Genomic DNA, 26,397 nt, shown 5'->3' with positions numbered 1-26,397 from the left:
GAACATAAAACCCCTATCAAAGGAAAATATTTTAGGCCACACACAATCATACACAACTGAAGAGGAGAAGAACAAGACAGAAAGATCAGTCCCACAATGATGTGCTGCTGGAATGTAGATATTCTAATAGCAGAAATCACTCACAGATAAAGAATTCACAGATTTAAAATTGTTTCACCTACATAGAATGTCATCCTGTTCCATTCTTTATGTTCCTAAAAGGTGTGAATCTTCAACTAAGCACTCAAAGTGAGGGGGCATTGTAAATGGAATATTCCTGCTCCAGTTCCTTTCCTGCAACATAGGGATAATCACCTCATCACATCCCAATTGAGTACTGAGGAGTTAATTGGTGTTTGTGAAGCATTCCAGCAGTGCAGTGAGCAGCATGGCGACACCTACATGGAAGTTAATAGCTCCATTCGGTGTGGTGTCTAAGTGGCACGTGGTGAATAACGCCCTGGGCAACACAGTGAGGGACAATTAAAAGCAGTATTTATTTACTGGTGATCACTTCAGTTGTACTCTCCCCATCTGGTAGCACTGAGTTAAATAAGTTCCTACAGAAGAATATCCCACAGGTATGTAACCTGTCTGTATGTAACCATGTATCATCACGCATATTTCCAAACTCTCAGGACATTGTCGCTTGTCTTGTCTCCTTGATATAAATTACCTTACATACATAGAATTATCATACAGTACATAAGGCCTTTGACATGGTCCAACAGCACATCCTTAACTCTAAACTGGAGAGATACGGGTTTGAGAGCTGGACTATTCAGTGGACATGAAATTGGTTGGATGGACACTGCCAGAGGACTGTGGTCAGTGGTTCTATGTTCAGGTGGAGGCTGGTGAGGAGTGGTGTCCCCCAGGGGCCCATGTGGGAGCAGTGTTCCTCAACATTTTTAACAGTGACACAGACAGTGGGATCAAGCACATCCTCAGCAGTTTGCTGATGACACCGAGCTGAGTAGTGCGGTTGATCCAACAGAAGGAAAGGGTGGCATCCAGAGCGACCTAGACAGGCTGAGGACTGGGCCCAAGGGAACAAAATGAAGTTCAACAAGGCCAAGTGCGAGGTGCTGCACTTGGGGGGAAGTAATCCCAGATACTGGTACAGACTGGGAGAAGAACTCCTTGAGAGAAGCCCTGCAGAGAAGGATGTGGGGATCCTGATGGATGAAAGCTGGACATGAACCAGCAGTGTGCGCTTGTGGCCCAGAAAGGCCAACTGCATCCTGGGCCTCATCAACAGAACCGTGGCAGTGGGGCAGGGTGGGGATTGTCCCCCTCCACTCTGCCCTTGTGAGGCCCCGTTTGGAGTGCTGCATCCTGGCTTGGGGCACCCAGCTCAGGAAAGATGTGGAGCTTTTGGAACGGGTCCAGAGGACGGCATGAAGATGCTCATAGGGATGGAGCACCTGTCCTATGAGGACAGGCTGAGGGAGCTCCGGGTGCCTGGAGAAAACAAGGCTCCGAGGAGACCTCACTGCAGCACTTGAATGGAGCTGACAAGCAGGAGAGAAATCAACTTTTTACAAGGGTAGACAGTGATAGGACAAGAGCGAACAGCTTTAAGCTAACAGGAGGGAGACTGAGGTGTGAGGGGGAAATTACTCAGAGGTGGTGAGGACACTGCTGCCCCCCATCCTTCGAGGTGCCCAAGGCCAGGGATGGGCCCAGGGCAGCCTGAGCTGGTGGGGGCACCCAGCCCACGGCAGGGGGTTGGCACTGATGCTCTTCGAGGTCCTTTCCAACCCCTCTCGGCCGTTTTGCGGTACTGGAAGCCGCCGCCGAGCGCCGCACTCCGCGGTGCGTCCCGGCCGGGCTCCACCCCCTATAACTCCGCAGCTCTGTAACATGGCGCCCGCGTCCCCAGGCCCGCGCCCCGCCCGCCGCGGTGCCCGGGCCCGCCAGAACCGGGCCGCCAGCCCTGAGTCACCACCGCCTCCCGCGGAGCCGCCTCCCGCCGCACCCTCCCCGCAGCCCGGGCACCGCCCGACACACGGCAGCCGCGGCGCTTGCCAAGTTGAATAAGATAGAACATGAAAGGCGAAATAACAGGAGCTGCCACGCCCGGGGCTGCGGGGAATCTCGCTTAACCCTTTTCTGCCTGCACCTGGAGCCGGCTCTGCGCGGTGCCAGCTGGGCAGCCCTCTGTCAGTGGGGCTGGGTGGTACTGCTATGGGCTCACCGTCCTGGGGGGGGGCCGGGCTACCCTGGGTACAGCTTCAGGTTCCCTTTGAGGGCATTCCCAGGTACGCGGGGGTACATGCGTAAGGCCTCAAGGGCCCTTTGGGGGGCACTCCCAGGGAGATGGGGCTGTGCGGTACGGCCTCAGGGACCCCTTTGGGGTACCCCAGGCAGATGGGCTGCTGGGGGTAAGGCCTCAGGTACCCTTTGGTGGCACTCCCGGGGAGATGGGGGTGTGTGGGTAAGGCCTCAGGTTCCCTCTGCACAGTGCTCTGCTGAGGGAGGTGGAGGCCTCGGACCCAGCCGCACTTCTGTTGTGGTGGTGCCCCTGAGTAGGCCCTACTGCACTGCACACCACAGTCCTTCCAGCATGGATCCAAAGCGTGTCAAGGTCCTGCCAAGCCCGAACCCGCTGTCCCAGGGCGGTGCTGGGCTGCGGTGTGCCTGGTCCCAGGCTGGGGCTGGCAGCCACGGTCCCCTGCAATGGACTGAGCCTGCTCCCAGGCCTGCTCCCAGCGCCAGGCCCGAGCTGGTCCGACAGGCTCAGGGCAGACGGAAGGGAGAGGCTGCCTGCGGCTCAGGAATGTGCAGCCCTTATCTCTGGCTCCCCTGCAATCCTGGGGAGGGAATAACTCTCCGGAGTTTGCCTTTCTCTCGCTCTTACTCACCCTCTGCCCTGGGTGGAGCTTGATTCTACAGGCTCGGAGGTGCCCGTGAATCAGGCTGCAGGCACGTCCAGGGGAGCGCAGAGCCAGCTGAGAGCACGACCCACCACCTGCCCGGCACACCTGGGAAGGTAGGAGAAGTTCAGACCTCCTGGGGTACTCGAATGGCGGCATGAAGCGGTGGGCAGGGGCTGGGGAGGGTCCTTTCCGGCTCCTCTGCACTGAGCTGGGCGCTCAGAATGTGGGGCAGGGACTTTGTGCAGGTGGGAGATGGTTGCTTGGTGGGTTCAAAGGCATACGTCTCAACTACTGCGGTGGGAGAACGAGAGTCTGAGGAGATGGGGGAGGCGAGTTGGGAGAGAGAGTGCCACAGCACAGTGTTGTGGCTTGTGAGGAAAGAGACTCGTCAGTCTCTTGCTCAGGCTACCTGTCCCATCTTTTTGGAGAAAAACCCAAGGAGTGGACATTTCCAAACAGCCCTGTCCTCGGGAAGAGATCTCACAGCCTAACTCAGCTTCCCATGGAGTGTGAACTGGCCTTCTTCTGGGGTGGGAAACCCTTGTAGGCAGGTGTGTTCCAGATACTGGGACAATTTGTGGTAGTAGGGCTGGAAGAGCACTGCAGAAGGCAAAGAGCCAGGAAACATCTTATGAGGCACACTGTCCCCATGCCTGCTTTGTCCTCACACTGCATACATGGGTGTATAGCTGTCTGCCAACATGGCCTGCAAGCAGCGACGCAGACATTCATGCACGTACATGTAAAGGCACAGACTGATGTGTATGGACACAGGCGCACACAGGCACACGCACGTATAACTCATTTTTTCCACAGATGTGAGCCTGTCTGACTGAACTCTGGTTTTGTGTAGAGAGGAAGGAGAAGGTTTTGTGTTCTCAGCACTCTAAAGTGACTACAGTCAATAGAGTTCAATTATGGCCTTTGCCTGGCCTGAGGACCCAGGTTCTCTATCATCTAAAACGGTTAGAGGAGGACGAGGAGGCGCTTGGAGAGGGAAAGAAGTTCCTATAAAAACCTTCTGCTGAAAGCAGTTAATTCATGAAAGTTGCAATAAGCTCAGCTGTGATAGAGGACAAACATGCAAGTAACAACTGTAGACAGCAAACGAGCCTCCACGCAGAGCAGTGACAAATACAGTGCAGAACTCTGGTGACCAGGACACTTTGCACGGTCTACAGTAGCATGTGTTTTCATTGGATGAGAATAAAGAGACAAGCAGACAAGAAAAAAGGTAGCATCCCTTTATCCCAGTAGAAGTGGCACAGGTCTGCAGCTTGGGGACACAATGTTATTTTCATTTTAGCCCGGCTTCTATTTATCTGAGGAGCTTCAGAGTTGTACTGGAACTACTGAGAGAGGTGTGTCTGCTGTTATCTGGCAGTGCATATAGTAGTATGCTGAGGAAGAAAAAAGTAATGCTCACTGGTTGTAGGGAAAATTGCACGTCAAAGGAAAAAGTGAAAATGTCACACCAGAGTATGGTGTAATGGTACCAGAGTAGGATCAAGGCTCAGGAGACAGACACTTACCTGCTCTACCTCGTGGTTCAGGCAATTGCAACTTTCTGAACAACTGAAACTTAGCACCAAACCTTGCAGGATTGGACTTCTTTCAATGTTATGAATAAGTGGAACACTTTTGGGCTGCTCTTCAGGCCCCATTTGGCAAACCTTGATGAAAAAGAGTTGTTTTCTAAAATCTGAGTCAGGTGTGGGAGACAGTAAAGGCCCAAGGCTGCATGAAGTTATCCTCCAAATTACACCATACATTATTGGATGTTTTCCTGAAGTTATACACGTTCTCTGGTAAATAAAAATCCAAGGAAAGGGATTGAGCAGTGTGCCCAGGTGAACCTCATGAGGTCCAGCAAATCCAAATGCAAGATCTTGCACCTGGGTTGAGGCAGTCCCCATGACCAATACAAACTGGTGGATGAAAGAATTGAGTTCAGTCCTGCTGAAAAAGATCTGGGGGTACTGGTGGATGGCAAGCTGGACATGAGCCAGCAACGTGCCCTTGCAGGCCAGAAAGCCAACCATATCCTGGTCTGCATCAAAAGATGCGTGGCCAGCAGGTCAAGGGAAGTGATCCTGCCCCTCTGCTCTGTGCTAGTGAGGCTTCACCTGGAGTACTGCGTCCAGATGTGGAGTCCTCAGTACAAGAGAGACACGGACCTGCTGGAGCCCATCCAGAGAAGGGCCACAAAAGTGATCCACAGAATGGAACACCTCTCCTGCAAGGATGAGCTGAGAGAGCTGGAGCTCTTCAGCCTGGAGAAGAGAAGGCTGCGAGGTGACCTGAGAGCGGCCTGTCAGTATCTAAAGGGGAGCTACAGGAAAGAAGGGGACAGACTCTTTAGCAGGGTCTGTGGTGACAGGGCAAGGGGAAATGGCTTCAAGCTTAAAGAGGGTAGATTTAGGTTAGCAATAAGAAAAAGTCTTTTGCAGTGAGGGTGGTGAGGCACTGGAACAGGTTGTCCAGAGATGTGGTTGATGCCCCGTCCCTGGAGACTTTCAAGGTGAGGCTGGATGAGGCCCTGGCAGCCTGATCTAGCTGTGCATGTCCCTGTTCATTGCAGGGGATTTGGACCAGATGATCTTTAAAGGTCCCTTCCAGCTCTGAGGATTGTATGATTCTATGACTGACTGAAAGAGCGAGTTTGGCATAAGCATTGCTGTCTCCTCAGGTAATCTCTCTGTAGAGGACCCTTTTACATGCAGGATCTCAGTTTTCAGTTTGTCTTAGCACAAAGAAGTAGCTCTAAATACTGTTTTGCTCTAGTGACTGCATATGCCACTGCACACTCTTTATTATTGCATAAGAGTTAAGATTGACAAGCTGAAATACTTTCTCAATAACCACTTCACAAGGAAGGTTACGACATGTAATTTTTCTTCTACTTTGCCCTTCCACTGGCCCGTAGGAAGATCCCCTGGCCCTTCTGAATGAATGATTCGTTTTGATTCTACAGCAGTTAATATTTCCATATAAAACATCTAGAGTAAAGAGTGGCATCACATTTGCTCAGGTGCTTTGACATAGGGTTGTTAGTAGAGGCTGGTCAGATGACCAGAAGTGGAAGCCTGGAGTTGCGTACACAGGACACTGTGACAGGAATAACAGATTTCCTATTTTTATCTTCCAAACAGAAACTTTAACAGTAACCCAGGCATTGAGCCTACAACCAAGAGAACTTTAGAATGAAAGCACTGAGAGACTTCAGCAGAAAATACAGAAGGGAAGATTGAAAGAGGGACGTGGTCTAGCATCCTTTGCTGAAGCTCTTGTAAAATTTCCATGACAGTATGTTATTTCTAAACCATGAAAATTCTGGGGTACACTTGAAAACTGAAAGTGCTACGTGCACATCACAATGAGATTGGCAAGTGAGAGGCCTTAAGTTAAAAGATCCTTTCTCAGTAGAAGTAAAATCCTTAGTACAGAAGGCTGGTGCATACAGGAGTAGCTCCTGGAAAGGATGAGCGTGGCTGTCACTGTTAATGGCCTGCTGCACCAGGATTAGAAAGCACTAGCCATCCATCCATCACACGGTGCAGAACTAAAGAACCGAAAACATCTCAAACCATATTCCAGGAGACTGATCCATTCCCACTCTCTTATCTAATACAACATTTCCTCGAGAGCAAGCCAACATTTTCCATGTCTTGTTACCATGCCAGCCCAAGTAGTTTTACCATAGGCATCACTTTCCTCTCCTAAAACTTACTCTCAAAGAATATTAGCAGCCTGTTCTCCTATCTTCTATTTTATTAAGCCAAATATACATTTTTAAGTCATTTGTGTCGAAGCTTTGGAGGTTCAGGACGTTTTGGAAACTTGACAATTCTTTACTGCCCACCATAAAGAGGCTCATAAAGTGATGCAATTTAACATGAGCCAGCTGCGGCCCACTCACTCCTCCCTTCGAGATCGCAGTTGAGAAATCGCTACTTCACATTTTTCTCCAGGATGCATCCTTGATGACTCTCAAAATGATTTTGATTCGCTTCTTGATTGGAATTTGGCAGTCCCTCAAATGCTGATAGTGTGAAGGGGTTGTGTGACCGTGTTTGGAGCCTGGCAGGCAAAAGTAAATTGCTTTGAGTTGCCCTCTCCTCTTGATGGTACCTAGGCAACAAAAAAACAAGGTGTTTAAGCCCAGTAAGTTGTGCATGTACTTGCATATAAGCGTGGGGTCTCGGGCAGAGATCATTTTCTACCACCCCTGTCCAACCAGTATGAGAACAGCCATTGCTTGCTGTCTGGCAATTCCCTATACTGGTGCATGGAGCGCTGTGGAGGCCTCAGCTTTTGGGAGTGTCTGGAAGCAGAGAAGCAGGTCTAGCCAGGGAAGTCATCACCTGAGAGAGGCAGACTGGGAACTTGCTGTGCAGGCAGAACACGTAGCAACAAGCACTGGAGTCAGCATTGGAAAGGGAGATAAAGCCAGCCTGAGGTGCTGAGGCATCACCGGGGCTGGCATTAGGCAGCAGCAGATGGAAAGGAAACATCGAGCCGGTTTCCTTTTGTTTAGGCGGAGAAACACAGTCCATCTTAATTCATTTTTGATTCCCACCTGACATTTTCTTCATTCAGGAGTATGAAGAAAAACGCAGGTCTTTTTTTTGGTGGTTGTAGGGCTTTGTGGTCTCATAATGAGCCTTCAGTCCCCTTTTCTGAGACCAGAATTTCACAGTGCTCTTCTGGAAACGAAGTTAAAGTCCGCTGAAATGTCAGAAGGCATCAAATGATGCACAAGCCAACAAGCTTTGCATGTGTATATATTTAGTTTCTGCTCTTAGTTTTAGTCTAGAGGTGAAAGGAAAGCTTTTATGTCTAGCTTCTGCTGTTGTTTTTACCTCCTCTGCCTAAGATTAAACATGTCCTTATGAGTGAACGTTTTTCTCTGCAGAGATACTTGTAGGCTGTGACCACAACACCTTGTACTGTTTTCACTATGAAGTGGGCAGCATTCTCTGGGCTGATAGCTTGATAGTATCAAACTAATAAAGTTGCTCCCAATTATACCAATGTGCACAGAGCCAGACCTCAGGCCAAGCCAGAGGAAGTTTCCACAGGAGACTCCCTCCTCCAAATGCCTCCTGGTAACTGTGAATGAATTGCTGCATGCTCCTTTCTGTCCTCCTGTTTCTCCCCTGCCGATGTGTTTTGGCTGAGAGGGGAAGCGATCACCTGCAGAGATGTGCTGGCACAGGAGCAACCAACCCAGTGTCCCTGGGAAAGCCCAAGCAGATGGGTGGGGGAGACCTTCGCTACTGAGATGAAATCCTGTCTCTCATCAGCCCATTTTATCTGCTTTCATCTCCCACTTGTTAGGTTTTCTGCAAGCTCCTTCGTGCTTTCCTTTATCCGCTGCCCCTGAGCATGGGAGGAGTCATTCATAAGCAGCTACAAAGTCTGCCTTCTCCTTCAGCTTCGTCCTGTACAAAAACATCTGTCCTATATTAACATGCTAAGCAGCAACTTCTGAGGAGCAGTGTGCTGAATACTTGCTTCTTTATATTGCCCTCTCCTGTCCCTGTCTGTGTTCATTATTGTCTCTTCTAATGTACCGAGACGAGGAATTTCTTGGGGAGGAACTCAGGTTTGTAGTTTGGGTTCATTCATTACCTAATATGGCGAGGTTCTAATTCATGACTGGTGCTTTCGATACATAAAAATTTATAAGCATGATTTTATGAAATTATTGTTTAGGAGGGCAGAGAAGTGCATGAAATGCAAACTGCCTTCCAGATCAAGAGAGAGGACATAGTGAATCAGTGCTAGTCTTTTCCTACATGAAATACCAATTCTGTGTGACAGCACAGAAAATGGGAGCCAGTGTGGTGACTTACCAAATGATAAATGAAAGCTAGTCTAGAATCTACGTAAAAAATAAATTCACAACCGTTTCCTCTTGTTCCATGCGCTCTTAATGGTGGAGCATAACATTCCCAATCAGACTTCTTATCTGTTTCGTGCAAGATACTTTTCTTTAGGCATTGTGATAGTTCTTATGTTATGAAACTCCATCAAAGGTTTGTTTTTCTTGTCTCCCTGTAGAAGCTGGCTGTAGTATACTGCTTATAAGCCACTTAATTTCACAGCAGATGATATGTACACTGCTAAATTTGCACATCTCCCTATTCCTTTGCACTCCGTAGATATCTTTCCCTTTCATCTTTTTGTCTTGTTTAATGTGGTCTTGATTATGAGAGCTTCTTAAGCAAGGACCCATTTAATGATTGCTGATACCTCATCTAGCAGCAGCAGGATTCTGACTCCCAGCCAGAACCTTTTACTGTAACTGAAAATTGAACCAAACCAGCACGGGTGCTTGCCTGTCTCCACTTGGGATTCAGGAAAACGAATTGCTTGTTGCTGGGGCACTTCAGCAATGGAAAAACTGAAAGGAAATTAAAAAAAAAACAAACAGTAATCCTGTCTTACCCATTAGCAGGATACTCATTGCTCCGTAGTAGTCCAAAATCAAATGGAATGTTAGGAAAGGAACAGAATGTAAAGAGTTACTGCGTGCTGGTGTGGCCTCATCTCGAGGACTGTGTACAGTTTTGGGTGCCACAATATAAGAAGGGCATAAAACTATTAGCATCCAAATGAAGGCTGCAAAGATGGTGAGGGTCTGGAGGGGGACGTGTATGAGGAGCAGCTGAGGTCCCTTGGTTTGTTCAGCCCAGAAGGAGGCTGAGGGGAGGCCCATTGCATCTATAGCTTCCTCTCAGAGAGGCAAGCGCTGATCTCGGCTCTCTGGTGACAGCAGCAGGGTCAGGCTGAGAGTTTGGAAAAGGTTCCACGCCAGAGAGTGGTGGGCATGGAACAGCTCCCCAGTGCTGTCCCATTGGGACACCACTCTCAGACATTGGGTTTGGGGTTTTGAGTGGTTGTCTGTGGGACCAGGCACTGGACTCAATGATCCTCGTAGGTGTGATTCTCTGATTACAGCACTATATATAAAGGTGCATTTCACTCTCATCTTGGAGCTCCAGTCCCACAGTTTCAAAAAATGATACAGTAGAAGTGAATAATTCAGAGAGACTAGACTGGAGGATTCTCAGAGACACGGAACTATTTCCATGCAAGAAACAGTTGAATAAGGTGGTGTTCTCCTTCTAGAAATGTGATGATTGAGTTGACATGTGAAATCAGTGTGGCACGATGAGGCTCAGCAGATACTGATTTTTTCCAAAGCGGAAAACCAAAGAACGGGCAGCAGGTTCAAAAGCAAAGGAGGTTGTTGTTTATAGCTGAGCTGTAGAACTTCCTGCCTCTGGCTGTTGTAGATACTGAAATTATGCATGGATTTAGGGAAACTCATTGTGAGTTTATGATAGCAAAATCCTTTGAAGCTGTCTACAGTCATTAAAGTGTATCTGGCTCGGGAAGTCCTTGTGCCTCAAGAAACTAAAATTGAGTTAGAGAAGCTGGTGAAGCATTATAAATGCTCATCCTATCTCTGTATGTTTTCCAGATGATCAACTCTTAGATCCTTTTGGAAACGGGATTCTGGACTACCAAGACATTTGATCTGATCCCATACAGAGGATTTCATGTTCTGTTCTCCCTTGGTCATCCAGTTTCAGAAACATACAGTAAAGAGAGGGTTCAGAGAGTGAGAGTGAATCTTGGATACTGAACATTTTGGGTCTCTTTGTTTAGGGAAGCCACAAAGTAAAGACCTATGGTGCTAAAGAGCACCATACACAGGAGTACAGAGTATAATATACTGTGTGGAATGGGATTGGGAAAACCTATAATCTTTATGGAGGATTATGATCTACATCAACATCATTAATATAAGGAAGAGTCATCATAGCAATTTAATGGGAGAAAATTGCGTGACATATGTTATTTCAAATACAGTTTCAGATTAAGGACATGGCCGCCCACAAAAGCGCTGTATACTGAGGTGTGTCATCAGAGAGCAGCTCTTTCATAGCAGCTGCCTGTACGTGTATACCCTTACTGTGGTAAGTGCAAGGTACTACAGTTCACTTACATTGAAGAAGTAATTACCTTTCACTCATGACAAGGAAAGTGCATGGCAGGTAATATCATGAGATTTCTACAAACATAGCTTACTTCACAGTAATTGCGTAATGAGTCCATACTCTACCAGTTATTAGCTAGATGAATATGCTAAAATCATTTCAGTGTATAAAAGTAGATTACTTTCAGAAGGCCGTTGATAAGATCTCCCACAAAGTTTACTGAAAGTACCTGATAATAAATACTGAAATCATTAAATCCAGAGAGGAGTGTGGGTAACTCTGGAACAAAACATAACCAACCTAGCTCAAAAGCCAGAATAATGCCAATGAAACCACGTGCTGCTGGTGCAAGGTTATTCATACAAAGGAAAACCAGAATTGCATGCCCTTTGAGATTCAAGTAAATGAACAGTTTGGGTTGGTGATAGCGTGAGTATATTTATTATCATAAACCCAGACTTTTCAAAGTAACCTAAAACTTCTGAAATATGATTAGAAATCCTATGTTACATTAACAGGTTTTCTGTTAGGATGCTATTGATCATTAAAGAGAGGGTGTTAATGCTCATTGTTACCAGACATCCCAGCAATTGAGTCTTTGTCTAGTGCTACTCAGGAGTTTGCTGAAATGTTCAGGTAATCATTAAGTAGCCTTGGGAATTTTCAGTGATAGCATAAAGTTTTAGGAAATGGTAACTCTCAGTACATGCAACATCACAATCTGATGAAATGTATTTTAAGATGAAAAACAATATACTGAAATCCAGAATGAAGGTTGGAATTGAATATTTAGTCATTTCACTGTGACGTGGAGCATAAATAAAGCCACTAGGAGGACACTTTTCCTTGTTTTGGAGTGGTGATGTGAAGACAAATTACATTTTTAGAGGAAGTCCTGAGAATTTATAACGAAAAGCCACAAGCATTGTCCAGGGACAATAAACAGACCCCACCAACAGAAAATCTGTTGGATTTATCATGGAAAAAGCTAAGAAGTGATCTACACTGCACTTGAACAAGGTCTGGTTTTAGGTAATTTTCCTATTTTGCTAACGGAGGCACTGAAACTGTTAAAATTGGAAGTTGAAGATTAGTTTGACTTTGAAATAAGATTCATTGTCACTGCAGGAAAAGTAAATGATGGCTGAAGTCGCTGGCTAAGAAAATGGCTGCCTCGCAGCTGTATGGTATTTTTAAACTAAAACCTATCTAACGCATGCATTTAAACGTAGTTATTGGGAGGAATGTCTTCATGGGTGCGTACGAGTGCCTGGGGTGTGCAGGCTGATCGATTGGTCTGCTCTGGGTCTGCACTTCTGTTCTCTACCCACTCTGCTCTGCTGGCTTCTACCAGTCAGAATGCCTGCAGGGTAGGGTTGTGTGCTGCATGCTGGTCACGACTATTGCTTCTTCATCTATATACTGAAAGAAAAGCGATATATTTCTCGGATTGAGGTCTTGTCTGAAGGACTGGGCAAGTGGCTTTCCTCATGGCGCAGCCAGATGATTGTATGTAGGGCTTTTCATCTTCCTCTGACACAGACATCCACAGCTACAGGCAGAATGAGACAGTGAAACGCCCAGTTGCAGTATTCAAGGCAAATATTCAATGGCTGGCAATAGTCAGTGCTAAGCTAACAGTTTGCAATACTATATAAGATAATTTAATAATCCCCCTTCGTGTGCTCTTTGCTTAAAGGAAGTTGTGATACTGACGAGGCAACAGACATTTCCAAATTAGAATGCACACTTTAAATTATTAAGAAGTTTTGTTTCAAAAAAAAAAATAAGAGATCGTTGGGTAGGTTTGTATTTAACAGATACTCAAAAAGGGCAGTGACATGTTTTGTCTCTAGTTCATATTTTGATCGGTAAAATAAAAACACTAATGATAAAGCTTATAGATACTTGAGTTTTTGGGAAGGTCAACAGAAGTAGAAGGCACGTATACAGAGCACCTTGGGTTGCTTGATAAACTGATGCATCAGAACTCGTTTATACACGTACTGATGAAGAATCCATTTCACAGGTAGAAAAAGGAGATTGTATCCCAACAACATTTCAAGAACTGATGGGTATCAGAGTAACCAATGAGCTGAAGGTCAGTGAAGATCAATACCCACGGGTGTAAAATCAGGAGGAGGGAAGCAATTTTATCTTAAATACGCTATTTTTTATGCAGGCCAGAATGCCATTGGCCCTCTTGGCCACCTGGGCACTGCTGGCTTCAGCCAGCTGTGGACCGGCACCCCAGATCCTTTTCTGCCTGGCAACTTTTAGCCACTCTTGACCAAATAGAAGTGTCTGTTTTAGATGATTCTCATTACATATGCAGTCAGTTTTATTGACTTAAAAGGGCAACACAAAACAATTATTTTGCATTTAGTTAATGAATCTGTTGGGGAAAAATTCTGTTGCCAAAACTTTCATGTTTAGTGTCATTTTAGGCACCCTAAGGTGTTTGAAACGTGGCAGATGTGGCACGGAGCCCTGTGAGAGACTCACACCTTTCTCAACCAGCAGCTGGAAGCCAGGCAGAATGCCTTAGGGCGTCCCAGGTGGCATTAAACACCTGTGTGCAGATCCCTGAATTGCTCCCCTTGTTCCAGTTTGTTTGCACTTTATTGATGTTCAGTTTATCCAACACTTAAGGGCCAGGTGCTGGGAAGAAGCTGGAATTTTTCCTCTCGCTGCCTGGTATGTCTGCTTGGATATTTCTAAAACAAAGGGATTGCAGAGCAAGTTAGTTAGTACTATATGCCAGCACGCTTAATGGCCTGAAAGAAATTCTCAGGTCCCATGCTGCTGCATTCTGCTCATAAAATCAAGTTTAGAACAATTTCCAGGTCTTATTAGCAGGATAAAACAGGGGTCCTTTGCTTTCTTGTGCAATGTAGGGGCAGTGTTCTTCCTGTGATTTTTTTTTTTTTTTTCTGGTCAAGTTGGAGCTGCTGAATGTGTGAAGGACTTTGGTAGCGTGCTTTATCTTTCCAGTTCCCTTCTGATATTTCATTATCAGTTTCATTGCTTTGGGGCTCTGGTACTAAGGGTCTTTCTTCAGAACTTGGCACATGAATGGGAGGAGGGATGGGCAGTGGCTCTTCTTGAGCTGATCGTTTGTCACATGGCTGCTTACAGTTGCAGAAGCTGGAGGAAATGACTGATGTGATCTCTCCTCTGTAAATGTATGTTCCAGCTCCTGAACTGTAACTGCAGTACAGAACATCACAGTACCCTCTGTAAATGACCGTGACCTCAAGCCCGATCTAGTGGTGCCACATCATTATTCTTTTTAGCGTCTTCATTTTTCACTAGATAACTCCCCAGATGATGTCATTAAAATTTGTAAACCCTGCCTAGCCAACTGGGTAAAGTGAAGCTCCTAATTTGAGTAAATAAACATGTAAATAAGCAAAGTTCTGATTAACGGTAGTTACAGGCTTCCATATACATTCGGTATGTTATTTTTAGTTTGTGACTTAATGGCTTCCATCAGTTACAGTGGTTCAGACTTCCAAAAATATGATGTCTGTGTTGGTGGGTTTTTATTGTTTTTTTTCTTTTTTTTGGGGGGTGTGGGGGGGTGAATGAAGCTGTAAAAAGAGATTTGCAGGTGAAGTTTAAGCAAGAAGGCAACTCCCTCATGGAGTTCCTCTTTTGTTGTACGTGCTACCATAATCTTCTAGGAAAATCCAGCCATCATGCAAGAAGACCAATAAGTAATGTGTGTCGTAATCTTTGTCACTCTGGATTCAGGAAATTTGACAAGGGATTCAGTGAGTTCTCATCGAAAGAACAAAGGCGTAAAAGCAAAGATTTGCCATCTAAATTTAATGAGAGCCTTTGTCAGTGAGTTCTAAGAAAGTAAGGACCCACATGGGCTGTCCATTTCACAGAGCCCTCTCCCTGGTTTTACTGCTTCTGCGAAATATTCCCTTCATTTTGTCCTTTCTGGAGCTCCTACATGACAACTGCCACGGGTTTAATACAGAATGAGGAACTGCTCATCACAGAATCATAGAATCCTTAGTGTGCAGAGGGACCTTTGAAGGTCTTCTGGTCCAGCTCCCCTGCAACGAACAGGGATGGCTACAGCTGGATCAGGTTGCACAGAGCCTCATCCAGCCTGAACAGAGCTTCCACCACATCTCTGGGCAACCTGTTCCAGTGCCTCACCATCCTCACTGTAAAAGGCTCATACTTAGCTGCCCTTCCTGGCAAACAGTAACAGGGGTGGGACTGCATATTTAGTATTACCTCTAAACTTCTCTGATGCATGTGAATTGTAACTGCACAGCATGCAGTGTGATAACTGACGTATTTTGAGTGGATCAAAACCAGTTAGCATAGGACAGAATAGAGCAGAACAGAATGGTTCAGTTGCAAGGGAACTGCAAAGCTCAAATCTGCCTGGTGGATCTCTTCAGTGCTAACCAAAGCAGAAGCATATTGAGGGCATTATGCAAATGCATCATGAACACTGACAGCCATGGGACATCAGCCACCTCACTAGAAAGCTGTTCCAGTGTTCTACCACCCTCACAGCAAAGACATTTTTCCTAATGTCCAGTCTGAACCTCCCGTGGCATTGCTTTGTGCCATTCCTATAATCAGCTGTTCAGGAGAAGAGGCCAGCACCTCCCTGTCCTATTCTCCTGCTCAGGTTGTTGCAGGGAGCAATGAGATCACTTCTCAGCCTTCTTTTCTCCAGACTGTACAGTGCAGGTGTCCTCACGGGACACAGCTTCCAGTCCTGTCTCCAGGTTTGTTACCCTCCTCTGGACACTTCCAAGTATCTTAATATCTTTTCTTATAAAGAGATAGTAGTAAAAATATATATATATAGAGAGAGAGGAAACTTCATTGTGAAAAACCAGCATTAGCCTTAAATAGTATGTTGTCATTTTCATCTAATTTGTAGGGGAATTAGTCATCAGATGCTGGCTTATTTGTCCTAGAACAAGAGACGCAGGCTAGGAGTTGGGAGCTTATGAGCACCAAATTTGAACCGCTACCTCAGATTTTGGCAAGTTTCCTAAAAACCCAGTAATACATTAATTAAATGCAGGAAGAGCCTAGATGAGTTCTGCAAGATGGGCAGTACCAGGAGCGTACCTGCAAAGATAACAAGCGTGTGGAATCCGAAAGCGCTGGTGATTCTGCTGCACCACAATGACTGAGCATTTGCAGCAGTTTCTGCTCAGGACGTACCAAAGTCACTTTTGTAAGGTCGTACGTGTTGACTTGGGATCAGCTCATGCTTACTGTGATAATATTTGAAGCAAGATAGTATCTGAAGTTGCAGCTAACTTCTCTGCTGCTTGCATTGACAGGAAAGTAGTTTGAAAGGCTGCTGAAAGCGTATTGGTCATTCTGTGCATCTTTTGCCATGTAAAGCATGGATTATGTGCATTGCAGATTAGCAGCATGTGAGAAGCTAGGTGAAGTTTATTGGGGTGGTGCCAATGCTAAGTGTTCCTGGGATATTTCTTCAGAGAAACCACTCATACTTTTTAGGGCTCACAAATGGTTTAATGCAAATACACAATATTGACTGTATATGCAGACACAAAGCAGCATTCTCCATGCAAGCCATTGGGTTGCTGCTGATCAGGGAATTAAAGAATGCCAGCCAGTTCTGCAGCATGCAGAAAGCACACAAAGCACACCACACCACCTTACACATTGCTTACATTTTTTTCTTTCCATATAAATGCTAACAGCTGCTAACTAGAAAGCACTCTAGTAGCTTTAAGGAAGACTGCCGTATAGAATATCACTACATTATCACTCACCTCTCTGCTTCCACGAACAAACCCCTGCCTGTAGATGCCCATTTGGCCTGGGAAGTCAGCTGCCTGTGTGTTTGACACAGTGGATAAAAAGGTCTTGATTTGCTCGAGCTTTTTCTCCTCGTATACAGAAACTTCAACCCTTTCAAGTTTTCATGGGGCCCAGAGGCCATGGTAATCCTTCCTTATGGATGTATGCACAACCAGTTGCCCTTGAGGCTGTTCATACACTGTCAGTCTGTATCAGTCTATTTTCCATTTTGTGCAGACTCAAGGTGTAGACACTTGTTCCACTTCTGATACACCAGCAGTCGCATTGCCTGTGCAACAGGACCCCATCTTTCTGAATGCCTTCCAGGTAGCTCCCAAGAACTGCCCTACTGCTTTTACTCTCCAGAATCCTACTCATCATGTTATTTTTTTTCTTAAGTGCTGCAGAATGTTTAAGAAAAATTTGAAATAAAACTCCTATTTTGGTATTGTGTAGGCTGCTTTAAAACAGATGTACTTCTGTATGATTGATTTGCAAGGAGGGGATTGGGGAAGTAATGTCCCTCCCGCTGTGAGCAAAGATCAGGTTCGTGACCATCGTGAAGAACATCCACAAGTCTATGGGTCCCAATGAGGTGCTTCTCAGAGTCCAGAGCAGATTGGCTGATGTGGTTTCCAAGCCAAGCTCTACGAGATTTCAGAATTCATGGCAGTCAGGTGAAGTCCCTGGTGAGTGGAAAAAAACCAACATCACATTTTTAAAAAGGGTAAAAAAGAGGACCCTGGGAACTACCAACCTGTCAGTCTCCCCTCTGTGCTGGCAGAGATCGTAGAGCGGATCCTCCTGGAAGCTGTGCTAAGGCACATGGAAGGCAGGGAGGGGATACGGGAGAACCAGCATGGATTCACCAAGGGCAAATCCTGCTTGACCAACGTGGTGGCCTTCTATGATGGTGTCACTGCTTCAATGGACCAGGGAAGAGCCACTGATGTCACCTATCTGGATGTCAGGAACCCCACAACAGCCTTCTCTCCAAATTGGAAAGAAATGGATTAGATGGGTGGACTGTTCGATGGACAAAGAAGTGGCTGCAGGATCGAGTCCAGAGAGCGGTGGTCAATGGCTCCATGTCAGGATGGAGATCAGTGACGAGTGGTGTCCCCCAGGGGTCGGTGCTGGGGCCAATACTCTTCAATATCTTCATCAGTGACATCGACAGTGGGGTTGAGTGCACCCTCAGCAAGTTTGCTGATGACACCAAGCTGTGGGGTGTGGTGACACAGCAGAGGGACGGGATGCCATCCAGAGTGAGGCTGAGCAGTGGGCCCAGGTGAACCTCATGAGGTTCAACAAACCCAAGTGCAAGGTCTTCTCAGAAAGGGTGGCAATGCACTGGCACCACCTGCCCAGGGAGGTAGCAGAGTCGCTGTCCTTGGAGGTGTTCAAGAACCATGGAGATGTGGCACCTGGGGACGTGGTCAGTGGGCACGGATGGGATTGGACCTGATGAATGTAGAGGTCTTTTCCAACCTTCATGATTCTGTGATTCTAAAAGTGAGCTAACTTTGGAATTTCCTCACACTTAGATTCTGGGCTATCTGGTGACTTTTTGGGGGAAAAGAGCTATTTTTTTACAGCTTTCCTGCCTTTCCTTGGGAACAGCATAATGACCAAACACACAGCTACTCCTGAATCTATTGTACCCACTTGTTAGGGACTGTCCGTCTATCACTGCAACTCTTGAGCATGTAGGCTTACAGTGGCAGATACATAACTTCTGTTTTGTTTTGTTTTTTTTTTCACAGTTCTCAGATTGGTGCATCTGTCTTCAAAGAGATTATCACCACCTGAAGGAAGCGAGGAGCTGAATGACAGAGCCTTGCCGGGCGGACACGGGAATGGCGCGCTCAGCCAGCGGCAGGTGCTCTCGAAGCAGGGTTTGATGGTGCTTCCTCAGCACTACCTTCTAAGAAGGAGCTGGCTGAAGGAGGACACAGCATCTCCCTCCCCACTTCTCACCCTGTGAGCCAAAGAGGGTGACGGTGCAGATTTTCCGGCCTCGTCACTCGGTGGCAGGACCGGTGACGCTCCAGAGTTTGGTGTGATCCGGTTCAGGTGTTTGCTGCGGCCCTCTGGCTCTGTTTTCACAGGTAAAGGTGACGTGGGGGGAACCGCCTCCCTTCCTCCCCAGCCCCGCCCCAGCCCCTCCGCTCTGCTCTTCGGGCCCAGCTCTGGTCCCTGAGGTCAGCACAGATCTCTGTGCTGATTGTCCTGTGGTTGGAGTCTCCTCACCGTGCTGCCAGGTGGGAGATGCTGTGTGCTGAGCAGCAGGAGGGCTGGTGGCCCAGTAAATGGCCCAGGCTGTGCTGACAAACCTGCTCGCTGCCTGCCCTCGGGCCACACCGCACCCTCTGCCCAGCCCACAGAGCCCAGTCAGGCAGACACCCCATGGGTTTCCCAGCCTAAGCTGACACTCCTTGAAGCGCACGCAGAGAAATGATAGCCTCCAATACATATGTGCGGAGGCAACGCCCTCCTGGAAGGCTGTTTTTGCTGTGGCAGCACAGCGGGCTGCAGATGTCTCTCCCTGTTCCGTCTCATGAGCCTCCTTCCAAATGCCACTCACAGAGCAGTGACCCTCCTGGACGGCTGTCCCACCTCAGCTGTGATCTCTATATTGAGTTACACAGGAATTCCTCTAGCTCTTTGTTTGCCTCAAGCCAGTGGCTTAAAGGAAAACATAAGTACGATTTGATTTTGCTTTTTCATAAACGTACTTCTTCAGTTGTTCACTTGTACTTCTTGCTTGTTCGCGAATGTATTGACAACCACGAAGCCTGAGGTGACTTAAGCGACTTCCTCTATTGCAAACACAGCTCCACTCAGCCTTCCTTTGTTTCCTGCCCTACCTTTCCAGCCACAAATTGTTAGATAGTGGAAAAGGGTTCTGACAAAGCATTGCCTGTCTCTCCTGCTCATAGGTGCCTCCTCGGGCACTTGTTGTTGCCCACCAGAGATAGAAGGGTGCAGCAAATCTTGGCACTGACCAGTACAGCTACTTCGAGAAAACAGGCAATTTTCCTCATCTCTTTGTATCCAACTTTATGTACTCTTTCTCCCCTTCCCAGGGTGCAGCTGTCCCCAGGCAGCAGTGCTGTCTCCTGCTGCCATTGCCATCTCCTCAACCCCACCACTACCAGTTCAGCCACTGCAGCACCAGTGTTGAAACCACACTTACAGCCGAACTGTACCATCATAATTCATCCTCACCTGGTTATTTGTTACCCTGACCAGTGTGCCTAGTTCCCCCTGCTCCTGGAACAATATGCATAGGTGTCCAGTCCAGGTCCAGCAGCACTTATCAGCTTGAGCTTCGCACGGTGACTCTGCTGTGATGCACACATACCTCACCAGTGAGACTGACTTCGTTGGTGGGAAGTGCCAACTTACACACCCACAGTTTATGAGAGGCAGAAGAGCTAACACCAGTGCCTCGTGATTTGCATGGGGATGGATCCAGCTGTTTTTTCATTCTACAGTTTAGTCATAAGTGGGAGTTTTTCATGTAGTTGGGAAAAGACCTGTCTAAAACTATTTTTTTCATTAGTTAGTTCTTGACTCAGAGATACTTGGTCTTTGTCAGCAATCAGGAACTGTAAATCCTGATGAAATATCATTTTCTATGGAATGAGAGTTACAGGTTTAGGTAGATTCATATGGTCCATGTGCATTTCTGTACAGCTGCATGCTGTGTTGCAGTGAAAACAGTTCTTCATCCTAGGATGCAGTGATGCTGGAAGTGACAAAAGAGTCAAAATAAGATGAGAAGCAATGTCACATATCAATTTGGTATTTTCTTACCAAGCATGGCAAGCACGAATGCATAGGGAAGAGTGGCGATACTTCTCCAGAGATCTCTTGTCCACAGTGGTACCTTTAATGGTCTCCAGAGGATTTTCTTTCCATCTGTGGAGATGATGTCCATTTGCTTTTTGGACACTTGCAATATTTCAATACCTAAAACATCCTTTGGGAAGGCATTCTGCACGGTACGAACAATTGAGGAGGTTTTCCCGATGTCCAGTTTGAAACCACTACCTACTAGTTTCATTTGAAACCTGTTTAGTTCTTGTAGCAGAGGAGAAAACAGACATCTGTCCCTGCTCATATTTTGTAGACCGCTTCTCTGGGCTAAAGAATTGTACTTAGTATTCATAACAGCCTTTTTGAGATGTGAGGATGAGACTTTCATATTTGCAACATGCCCAGGTTTTAAGTTCCCTCTAAACCTACATTCTTTAATAAACAGTGTTTAAGATTAGCTGTCATTTTTCCTTTAAGTATCCATTTTTGCCTTCTTGATTTATAACAGTGTTGAAATATTAATTGATATAATACAGAATTAAGGTTGCTGGATCACTTTATCAACATTTTATTCTCTTTGCCATTTTTATTGTCACGTCAGTATCATCAGGCTCTTCTGTTTTGTCTTCCTTTTTTTGTTTTTACAGTTACTGTTCACACCAAGCTAGCATTATCAGGCATTTGCCATCTATCTGCATGACTGTTCATCCCCTTTATGGATTATGTCTGAATAGGCTGAACAGCATGGACTCCAGCACAGCCCATGAGACTCCAGTGAAGCTATGGAAGTCCATGGGGCAAGGAGTTCAAGCATGAAATTCCAGCAGGATGGTGTGACTAGGAATTTTGTATCACTAAAGTGGAGAACGTCAAATGAGAGAAGAAAAACGAGGATGATGCTCTATGAAGTATTCGTGATTTCATTACTTTGACGTTGTGGTCTGGTTCAGGAAGTATGTGAAACCAGGAAAGATCTGATCTCTGGGATCATTTCCTTAAAATGAGGGGCTAAAGACACTTCCAGAGTGGTTAAGAGCAGGTAAACAGGTGACTTGAGCACACCAAAATGGAGGTATTTAGTGGTCCCCATTTTATTCTAAGAGAAAAAAAAAAGAATGAGAATCAGACAGGAAAGATAAAGTTAGATGAGATGCACTACAAAGAGGTAATGTGTAGACAGTAAAGACAATGATCTGAAGGAGTACTTCACACAGGGACCTGCTGAATCCAGTTGCTATGTGTATAGCAAGACCATATTCTTTCCTATTGTATCATGCAGATCTACCAAGAGTTACAGTGTGAGATAAGAGTTACTTGTGGTATCATAGAATCACAGAATCATAGAACGGCCTGGGTTGAAAAGGACCTCAAAGATCATCGAGTTTCAGCCCCCCTGCTGAATGCAGGGTTGCCAACCACCAGACCAGGCTGCCCAGAGCCACGTCCAGCCTTGGTATTCTCTGATCTGTGCTGTGCAGGTTGTCAGATGGAAAAGTCCTTCTCTAGCCTTACTCTTACAGTGATTTACGACAGCGATTGTATGGTCCTGAAGCCTTTTTTTCTTCCTCCCACAACCATGACAATCATTTCTGTTTTGGGAAGTATCCTCTGTCTTGAATGGTATTGAAAACAGGAGCTGCTTCCACCCTTTGTACTCAGCGTTCCTGTTAAGGCAACTTTACATGAATAGTCAAGAACTGCCATGCTCTTCTTTTTTTCTAACTATGAGGAAGCCTCTGTTGGTGTGTCAGTGACAGAGCCCCAGGAGCACTGGCATTAGTGGAGGGTAGGAAGCCAGAGAGCTTCGGAGCTTTAGGTACCATTATGTGAGTTGTATTTCTTCCATGATAAACTTTTCTTTCAAAATCTGGTTAAGATCAGGTTTGTCTTGAGTCTCAAGTAATAGGTTTCCTACAGGCAAGTAATTGTAAAATACCAAATAAATGTCCTTTCAGCTCAGATTTTCCCAACCTTAACACCAGGGGATTGAAGAAGCAATCATGCCCCTTGTTTTTATTTCTTCATGGGTCTCATGAGGATTTCTGAGCATACAGCAGTGTGGTACCTCATACTTGCCTGCATTCCACTTACACCCTTGCTTCTGTTCATATACTGAGGTGATGTTAAGACCCAATTTCTAAGGATTCAGTGGGAGCATTTGTAGACATGCACGTGCATTTGCATTGACTACTATATTATGCACAGTAATTTTTTTTTAATTTGGAAATTAGCTTCAGTGGAATTCAGATGATAACCAGCAGCATTGTTCTTCAGAGAAAAAAAAAAAAAAGTAAGCTTAAAATAAAAGACAAATTTTAGCTTAGCTATGAGTAGCCACTGGCCCAGATTTCCCGTTACATGCATCATCTGTGTTCATCACTGTGATGCCCTAATTGATTTCTTTCTTATTTTGCACCCAAACATTCAACTGTATTAAATTCCTTAGGTGATTACCACCTTTGCCTACTTTAAGGTGAGCGTTAAATATGAATAAACTTTCTGGTAATTCCAGACATATATACAGTATGTAAAGGGAGATTATAAACAGGAGGAAAATCAACTTTTTACATGGGGCAGATAGTGATAGGACAAGGGGGAATGGTTTTAAACTAAAGTAGGGAAGATTTAGATTAGATGTTAGGGGGAAGTTTTTCACTGAGAAGGTGCTGAGGTGCTGGAACAGGTTGCCCAGAGGTTGTGGATGCCCCATCCCTGGGGGTGTTCAAGGCCAGGTTGGATGGGGCCCTCAGCAACCTGTTCTAGTGCTTGATCTAGCGGTTGGCAGCCCTGCCTGTGGCAGCAGGATTGGAACCTAATGATCCTTAAGGTCCCTTCCACCTCAAACCATTCTATGATTCTCCGACATGCTCTCTTCTCTTTTGATTTTGCCATCATGACCCCTCAGCTTTCACCGTTTATGAGGATGGATGTGTCACTGAAGTGAACCTGCTGTTGCTGTTCTCACTGTTGGCTGTTCTTTTCTTACAGCTCTCCCTCCCCTCATGGCTCGCCGATCTCAAAGCTCCTCACAGGGGGACAATCCACTTGACCCTAACTACCTTCCCCCCCATTATAAGGAGTATTACCGCTTGGCTCTGGATATTCTTACTGAAGAGGGCAAAGAAAGTTATGAACGCTTCCTGGCGGAGGAGGCAGCCCCCGATTTTCTTTGCAGCTCAGAGGTGGATCACATCATACAGAATCTCCAGAAACCCCAGTATGCCCATCAGGAAGGTGGCACAGACACGACAGGTGACAATGACATGGATGGATCCTCTGGGACATACTGGCCCATGAACTCAGACCTTGCTGTTCCTGAGCTTGACCTAGGCTGGCCGATGGTCTTTGGGTTCAGAGGAACAGAAGTAACAACCCTCGTGCAACCACCGCCCCCAGACAACCCCAGCATTAAGGAAGAGGCTCGCAGAATGATTCGAGCTGCTCAGCAGGTGAGATATGAAAGAGTCCAGCAAGAGCAGAGAGAAAGATTTTAAGTGTGTGTGCGAAGGGATGCATCATATCCTCTGCTGATTTCCTTAACTTTGCTCTGAGGACCTGACAGAGAGGAAGGTTGATTCTAAAGTTGTTCTTTACTTCATCAAAGCTAGTCGCTGTTCTCTGGACTCAAGAAAAATGGTGTAAGGCCACGAAAGAGTTCAGAGAATCACAGAGTAGCTAAGCTTAGAAAGGGACCTCTGGAGATCATCTAGTCTAGCCTTTCTGCTCAAAGCAGAGTCAGTTAGAGAAGGTTACTTAGGACATTTCCTTGAGTATCTCCAAGGGTGGAGACTGCTGTCTTTCTGGGCGACCTGTTAATAATCTTTAGTCACCTTTACAGTAAGAAGTTTTTCTTCTGTGTAAGTGGAATATCCTGTATTTCAGTTTGTGTCCATTGTGTCTTGTCTTTTCAGTGGGTAACACTGAGATGAGTTTGGCTCCATCTTCCTTACTCCTTCCCACCAGGTATTGTCATACATTGATAAGAGTTGGGAAGGACAGGGAAATCCTGCAGAGCTTTGAACCGTAGAATAATTTCAGGTAGTTGCAGAGAGCGATGAGAGGTCTCCCTTCAGATTAAACAGCCCCAGCTCCCCCTGCTGACGCTCGTACGCGTTGTTTTCTAGAGCTACTGTAAAAGCTACAATTAAAAGCTACTTCAAAAGGTACTAGCGGCATTTAGAGGTAGCTCTGCAGTGGCTGACTCAACAATGGCCAGGAATTTATTTCAAAATGGCATATGTGTTGGAGGGAGTGAGGAGGTAGTGGCCAGGCAGGTGAATAATACCTGCCAGTGTGGTTCTGTGACCAAAAAATGCCTACTGTGACCACTGGATTAATGAGTAAGGGAATGATCAGTGGCAGTGAGGATTTTCCCTCACTTTGCACCCTCATATACACGATATGCATGCCTGATAACAAATCTGTTTCCAGTTCTCCAGCTCATTAAATAGGAAGTTGAAATGGAGTCAGTTTAACAGTGCAGCTTTGGAATGTTGTGATGTGCTGGGGATCATGAGCAGTCAGGCCACGGGCAGGCACAGATCTCTGAAGACTTTCCTGCCTTCTTTTCCCAGGTGGTAGCCATAGTCATGGACATTTTCACTGATGTGGATCTGCTGTTTGAGGTGTTGGATGTTGCTGCTCGCAGAGTCCCTGTGTACATCTTGCTCGATGAAATGAACTCTCAGCTTTTCCTTGATACAGCTGCTAAATGCAGAGTCAATCTGAACTACGTGGAGGTGAGCAAACCAAAGACCAACCCTACCCATAATTCCCATCCTGAGAGGGATACATCTTGGGACACGTTGGGCTGTTCTTAGAGTAAAAACCTGAGAAAGTGGAAATCTGGGCCAGAAACTAGAGAAATATACGTGAAGCCAGGAGACCTGGCACAATACAGGCCTGAAGGCTAAGGATGCACTGATAAAAAGGGTTGCTTATCCACTGTGCATGCAGATGGAACAGCTAGTGCTGGAGTGTAAAAATGGTGGCAGGAGGGACATTAAAAGAGTAAGGGGAAAAATGGGGCTGGGAAAGTAACAGCCTTGTCTGGTTTGCAGTTCCTAAGGGTGAGAACAGTTTCTGGCCCAACCTACTACTGCCGCACAGGGATGTCTTTCAAAGGACATGTGAAAGAAAAATTCCTCTTGGTGGACTGCATGGTGGTGCTGAGTGGCAACTACAGGTGAGAAGCCCTGCAATGTTACATGGCCCAATGTCAGTGAATAATAGGCTGTTTGCTGGGTAATGCAGTTTCAGCTGCTCCAAGTGAGGAAGTGCTAAACCTAACTCCAAAGAAGCGTCACCAACTCTAACCAAACAACCTGGTCCAAACCAGAACAGTTAAAAGAGACCAAGGAGTATGCGTTTACATTTCAAGAGCAAGTTAGATGTATGGAACTACTCATGTTTTCTTTATTAATGACTATACTGTGCTCATGTTATGCCCAAGTGTATCAACCAGGAGTTTATGTTACTGCGTCCCATTTCCTGTTGTTAGAGGGAAGCCTATGTTACATCCTTGCTCCTAACCAAAGTTTACTGTAGTCTGTTAACATTCCCCCACTGCGGTCTCAAAAACCCCCTCAAATGGCATCATAAAAGAAAGTAAATGTAAACCTTTATTGCGCTGATATTAGAAACAATTTTTAATTAAGTCTGAAAGTACAACAGAACAGAACAACGGAATGGAATGGAATGGAATGGAATGGAATGGAATGGAATGGAATGGAATGGAATGGAATGGAATGGAATGGAATGGAATGGAATGGAATGGAATAGAATAGAATAGAATAGAATAGAATAGAATAGAATAGAATAGAATAGAATAGAATAGAATAGAATAGAATAGAATA

At 45.9% G+C, this 26,397-nt stretch overlaps 1 protein-coding gene across 2 annotated transcripts in view; it reads left to right on the top strand.

Moving 5' to 3' along the window:
- The first annotated feature begins 2,014 nt into the window (after positions 1–2,014).
- The window catches only part of FAM83H (family with sequence similarity 83 member H), a 30,445-nt gene continuing 6,062 nt past the window's right edge, over positions 2,015–26,397 (top strand). Inside the window, exons 1-6 of one of the 2 annotated variants that reach the window (XM_021383237.1) lie at positions 2,015–2,995; positions 10,767–10,873; positions 18,484–18,828; positions 23,531–23,991; positions 25,117–25,281; positions 25,603–25,727. In XM_021383237.1, coding sequence (XP_021238912.1) covers positions 23,545–23,991; positions 25,117–25,281; positions 25,603–25,727 — 737 coding nt within the window. In that variant the 5' untranslated portion in view covers positions 2,015–2,995; positions 10,767–10,873; positions 18,484–18,828; positions 23,531–23,544. The remainder of the gene's footprint in view (positions 2,996–10,766; positions 10,874–18,483; positions 18,829–23,530; positions 23,992–25,116; positions 25,282–25,602; positions 25,728–26,397) is intronic. The other variant, XM_021383236.1, reaches the window with a different exon arrangement.

Source organism: Numida meleagris, unplaced genomic scaffold (genome assembly GCF_002078875.1).
Source record: "Numida meleagris isolate 19003 breed g44 Domestic line unplaced genomic scaffold, NumMel1.0 unplaced_Scaffold359, whole genome shotgun sequence".
Taxonomy (NCBI): Eukaryota; Metazoa; Chordata; class Aves; order Galliformes; family Numididae; genus Numida; species Numida meleagris.
The sequence above is the reverse complement of the archived record's forward strand: the minus strand, read 5'-3'. Positions and strand labels throughout refer to the sequence as shown.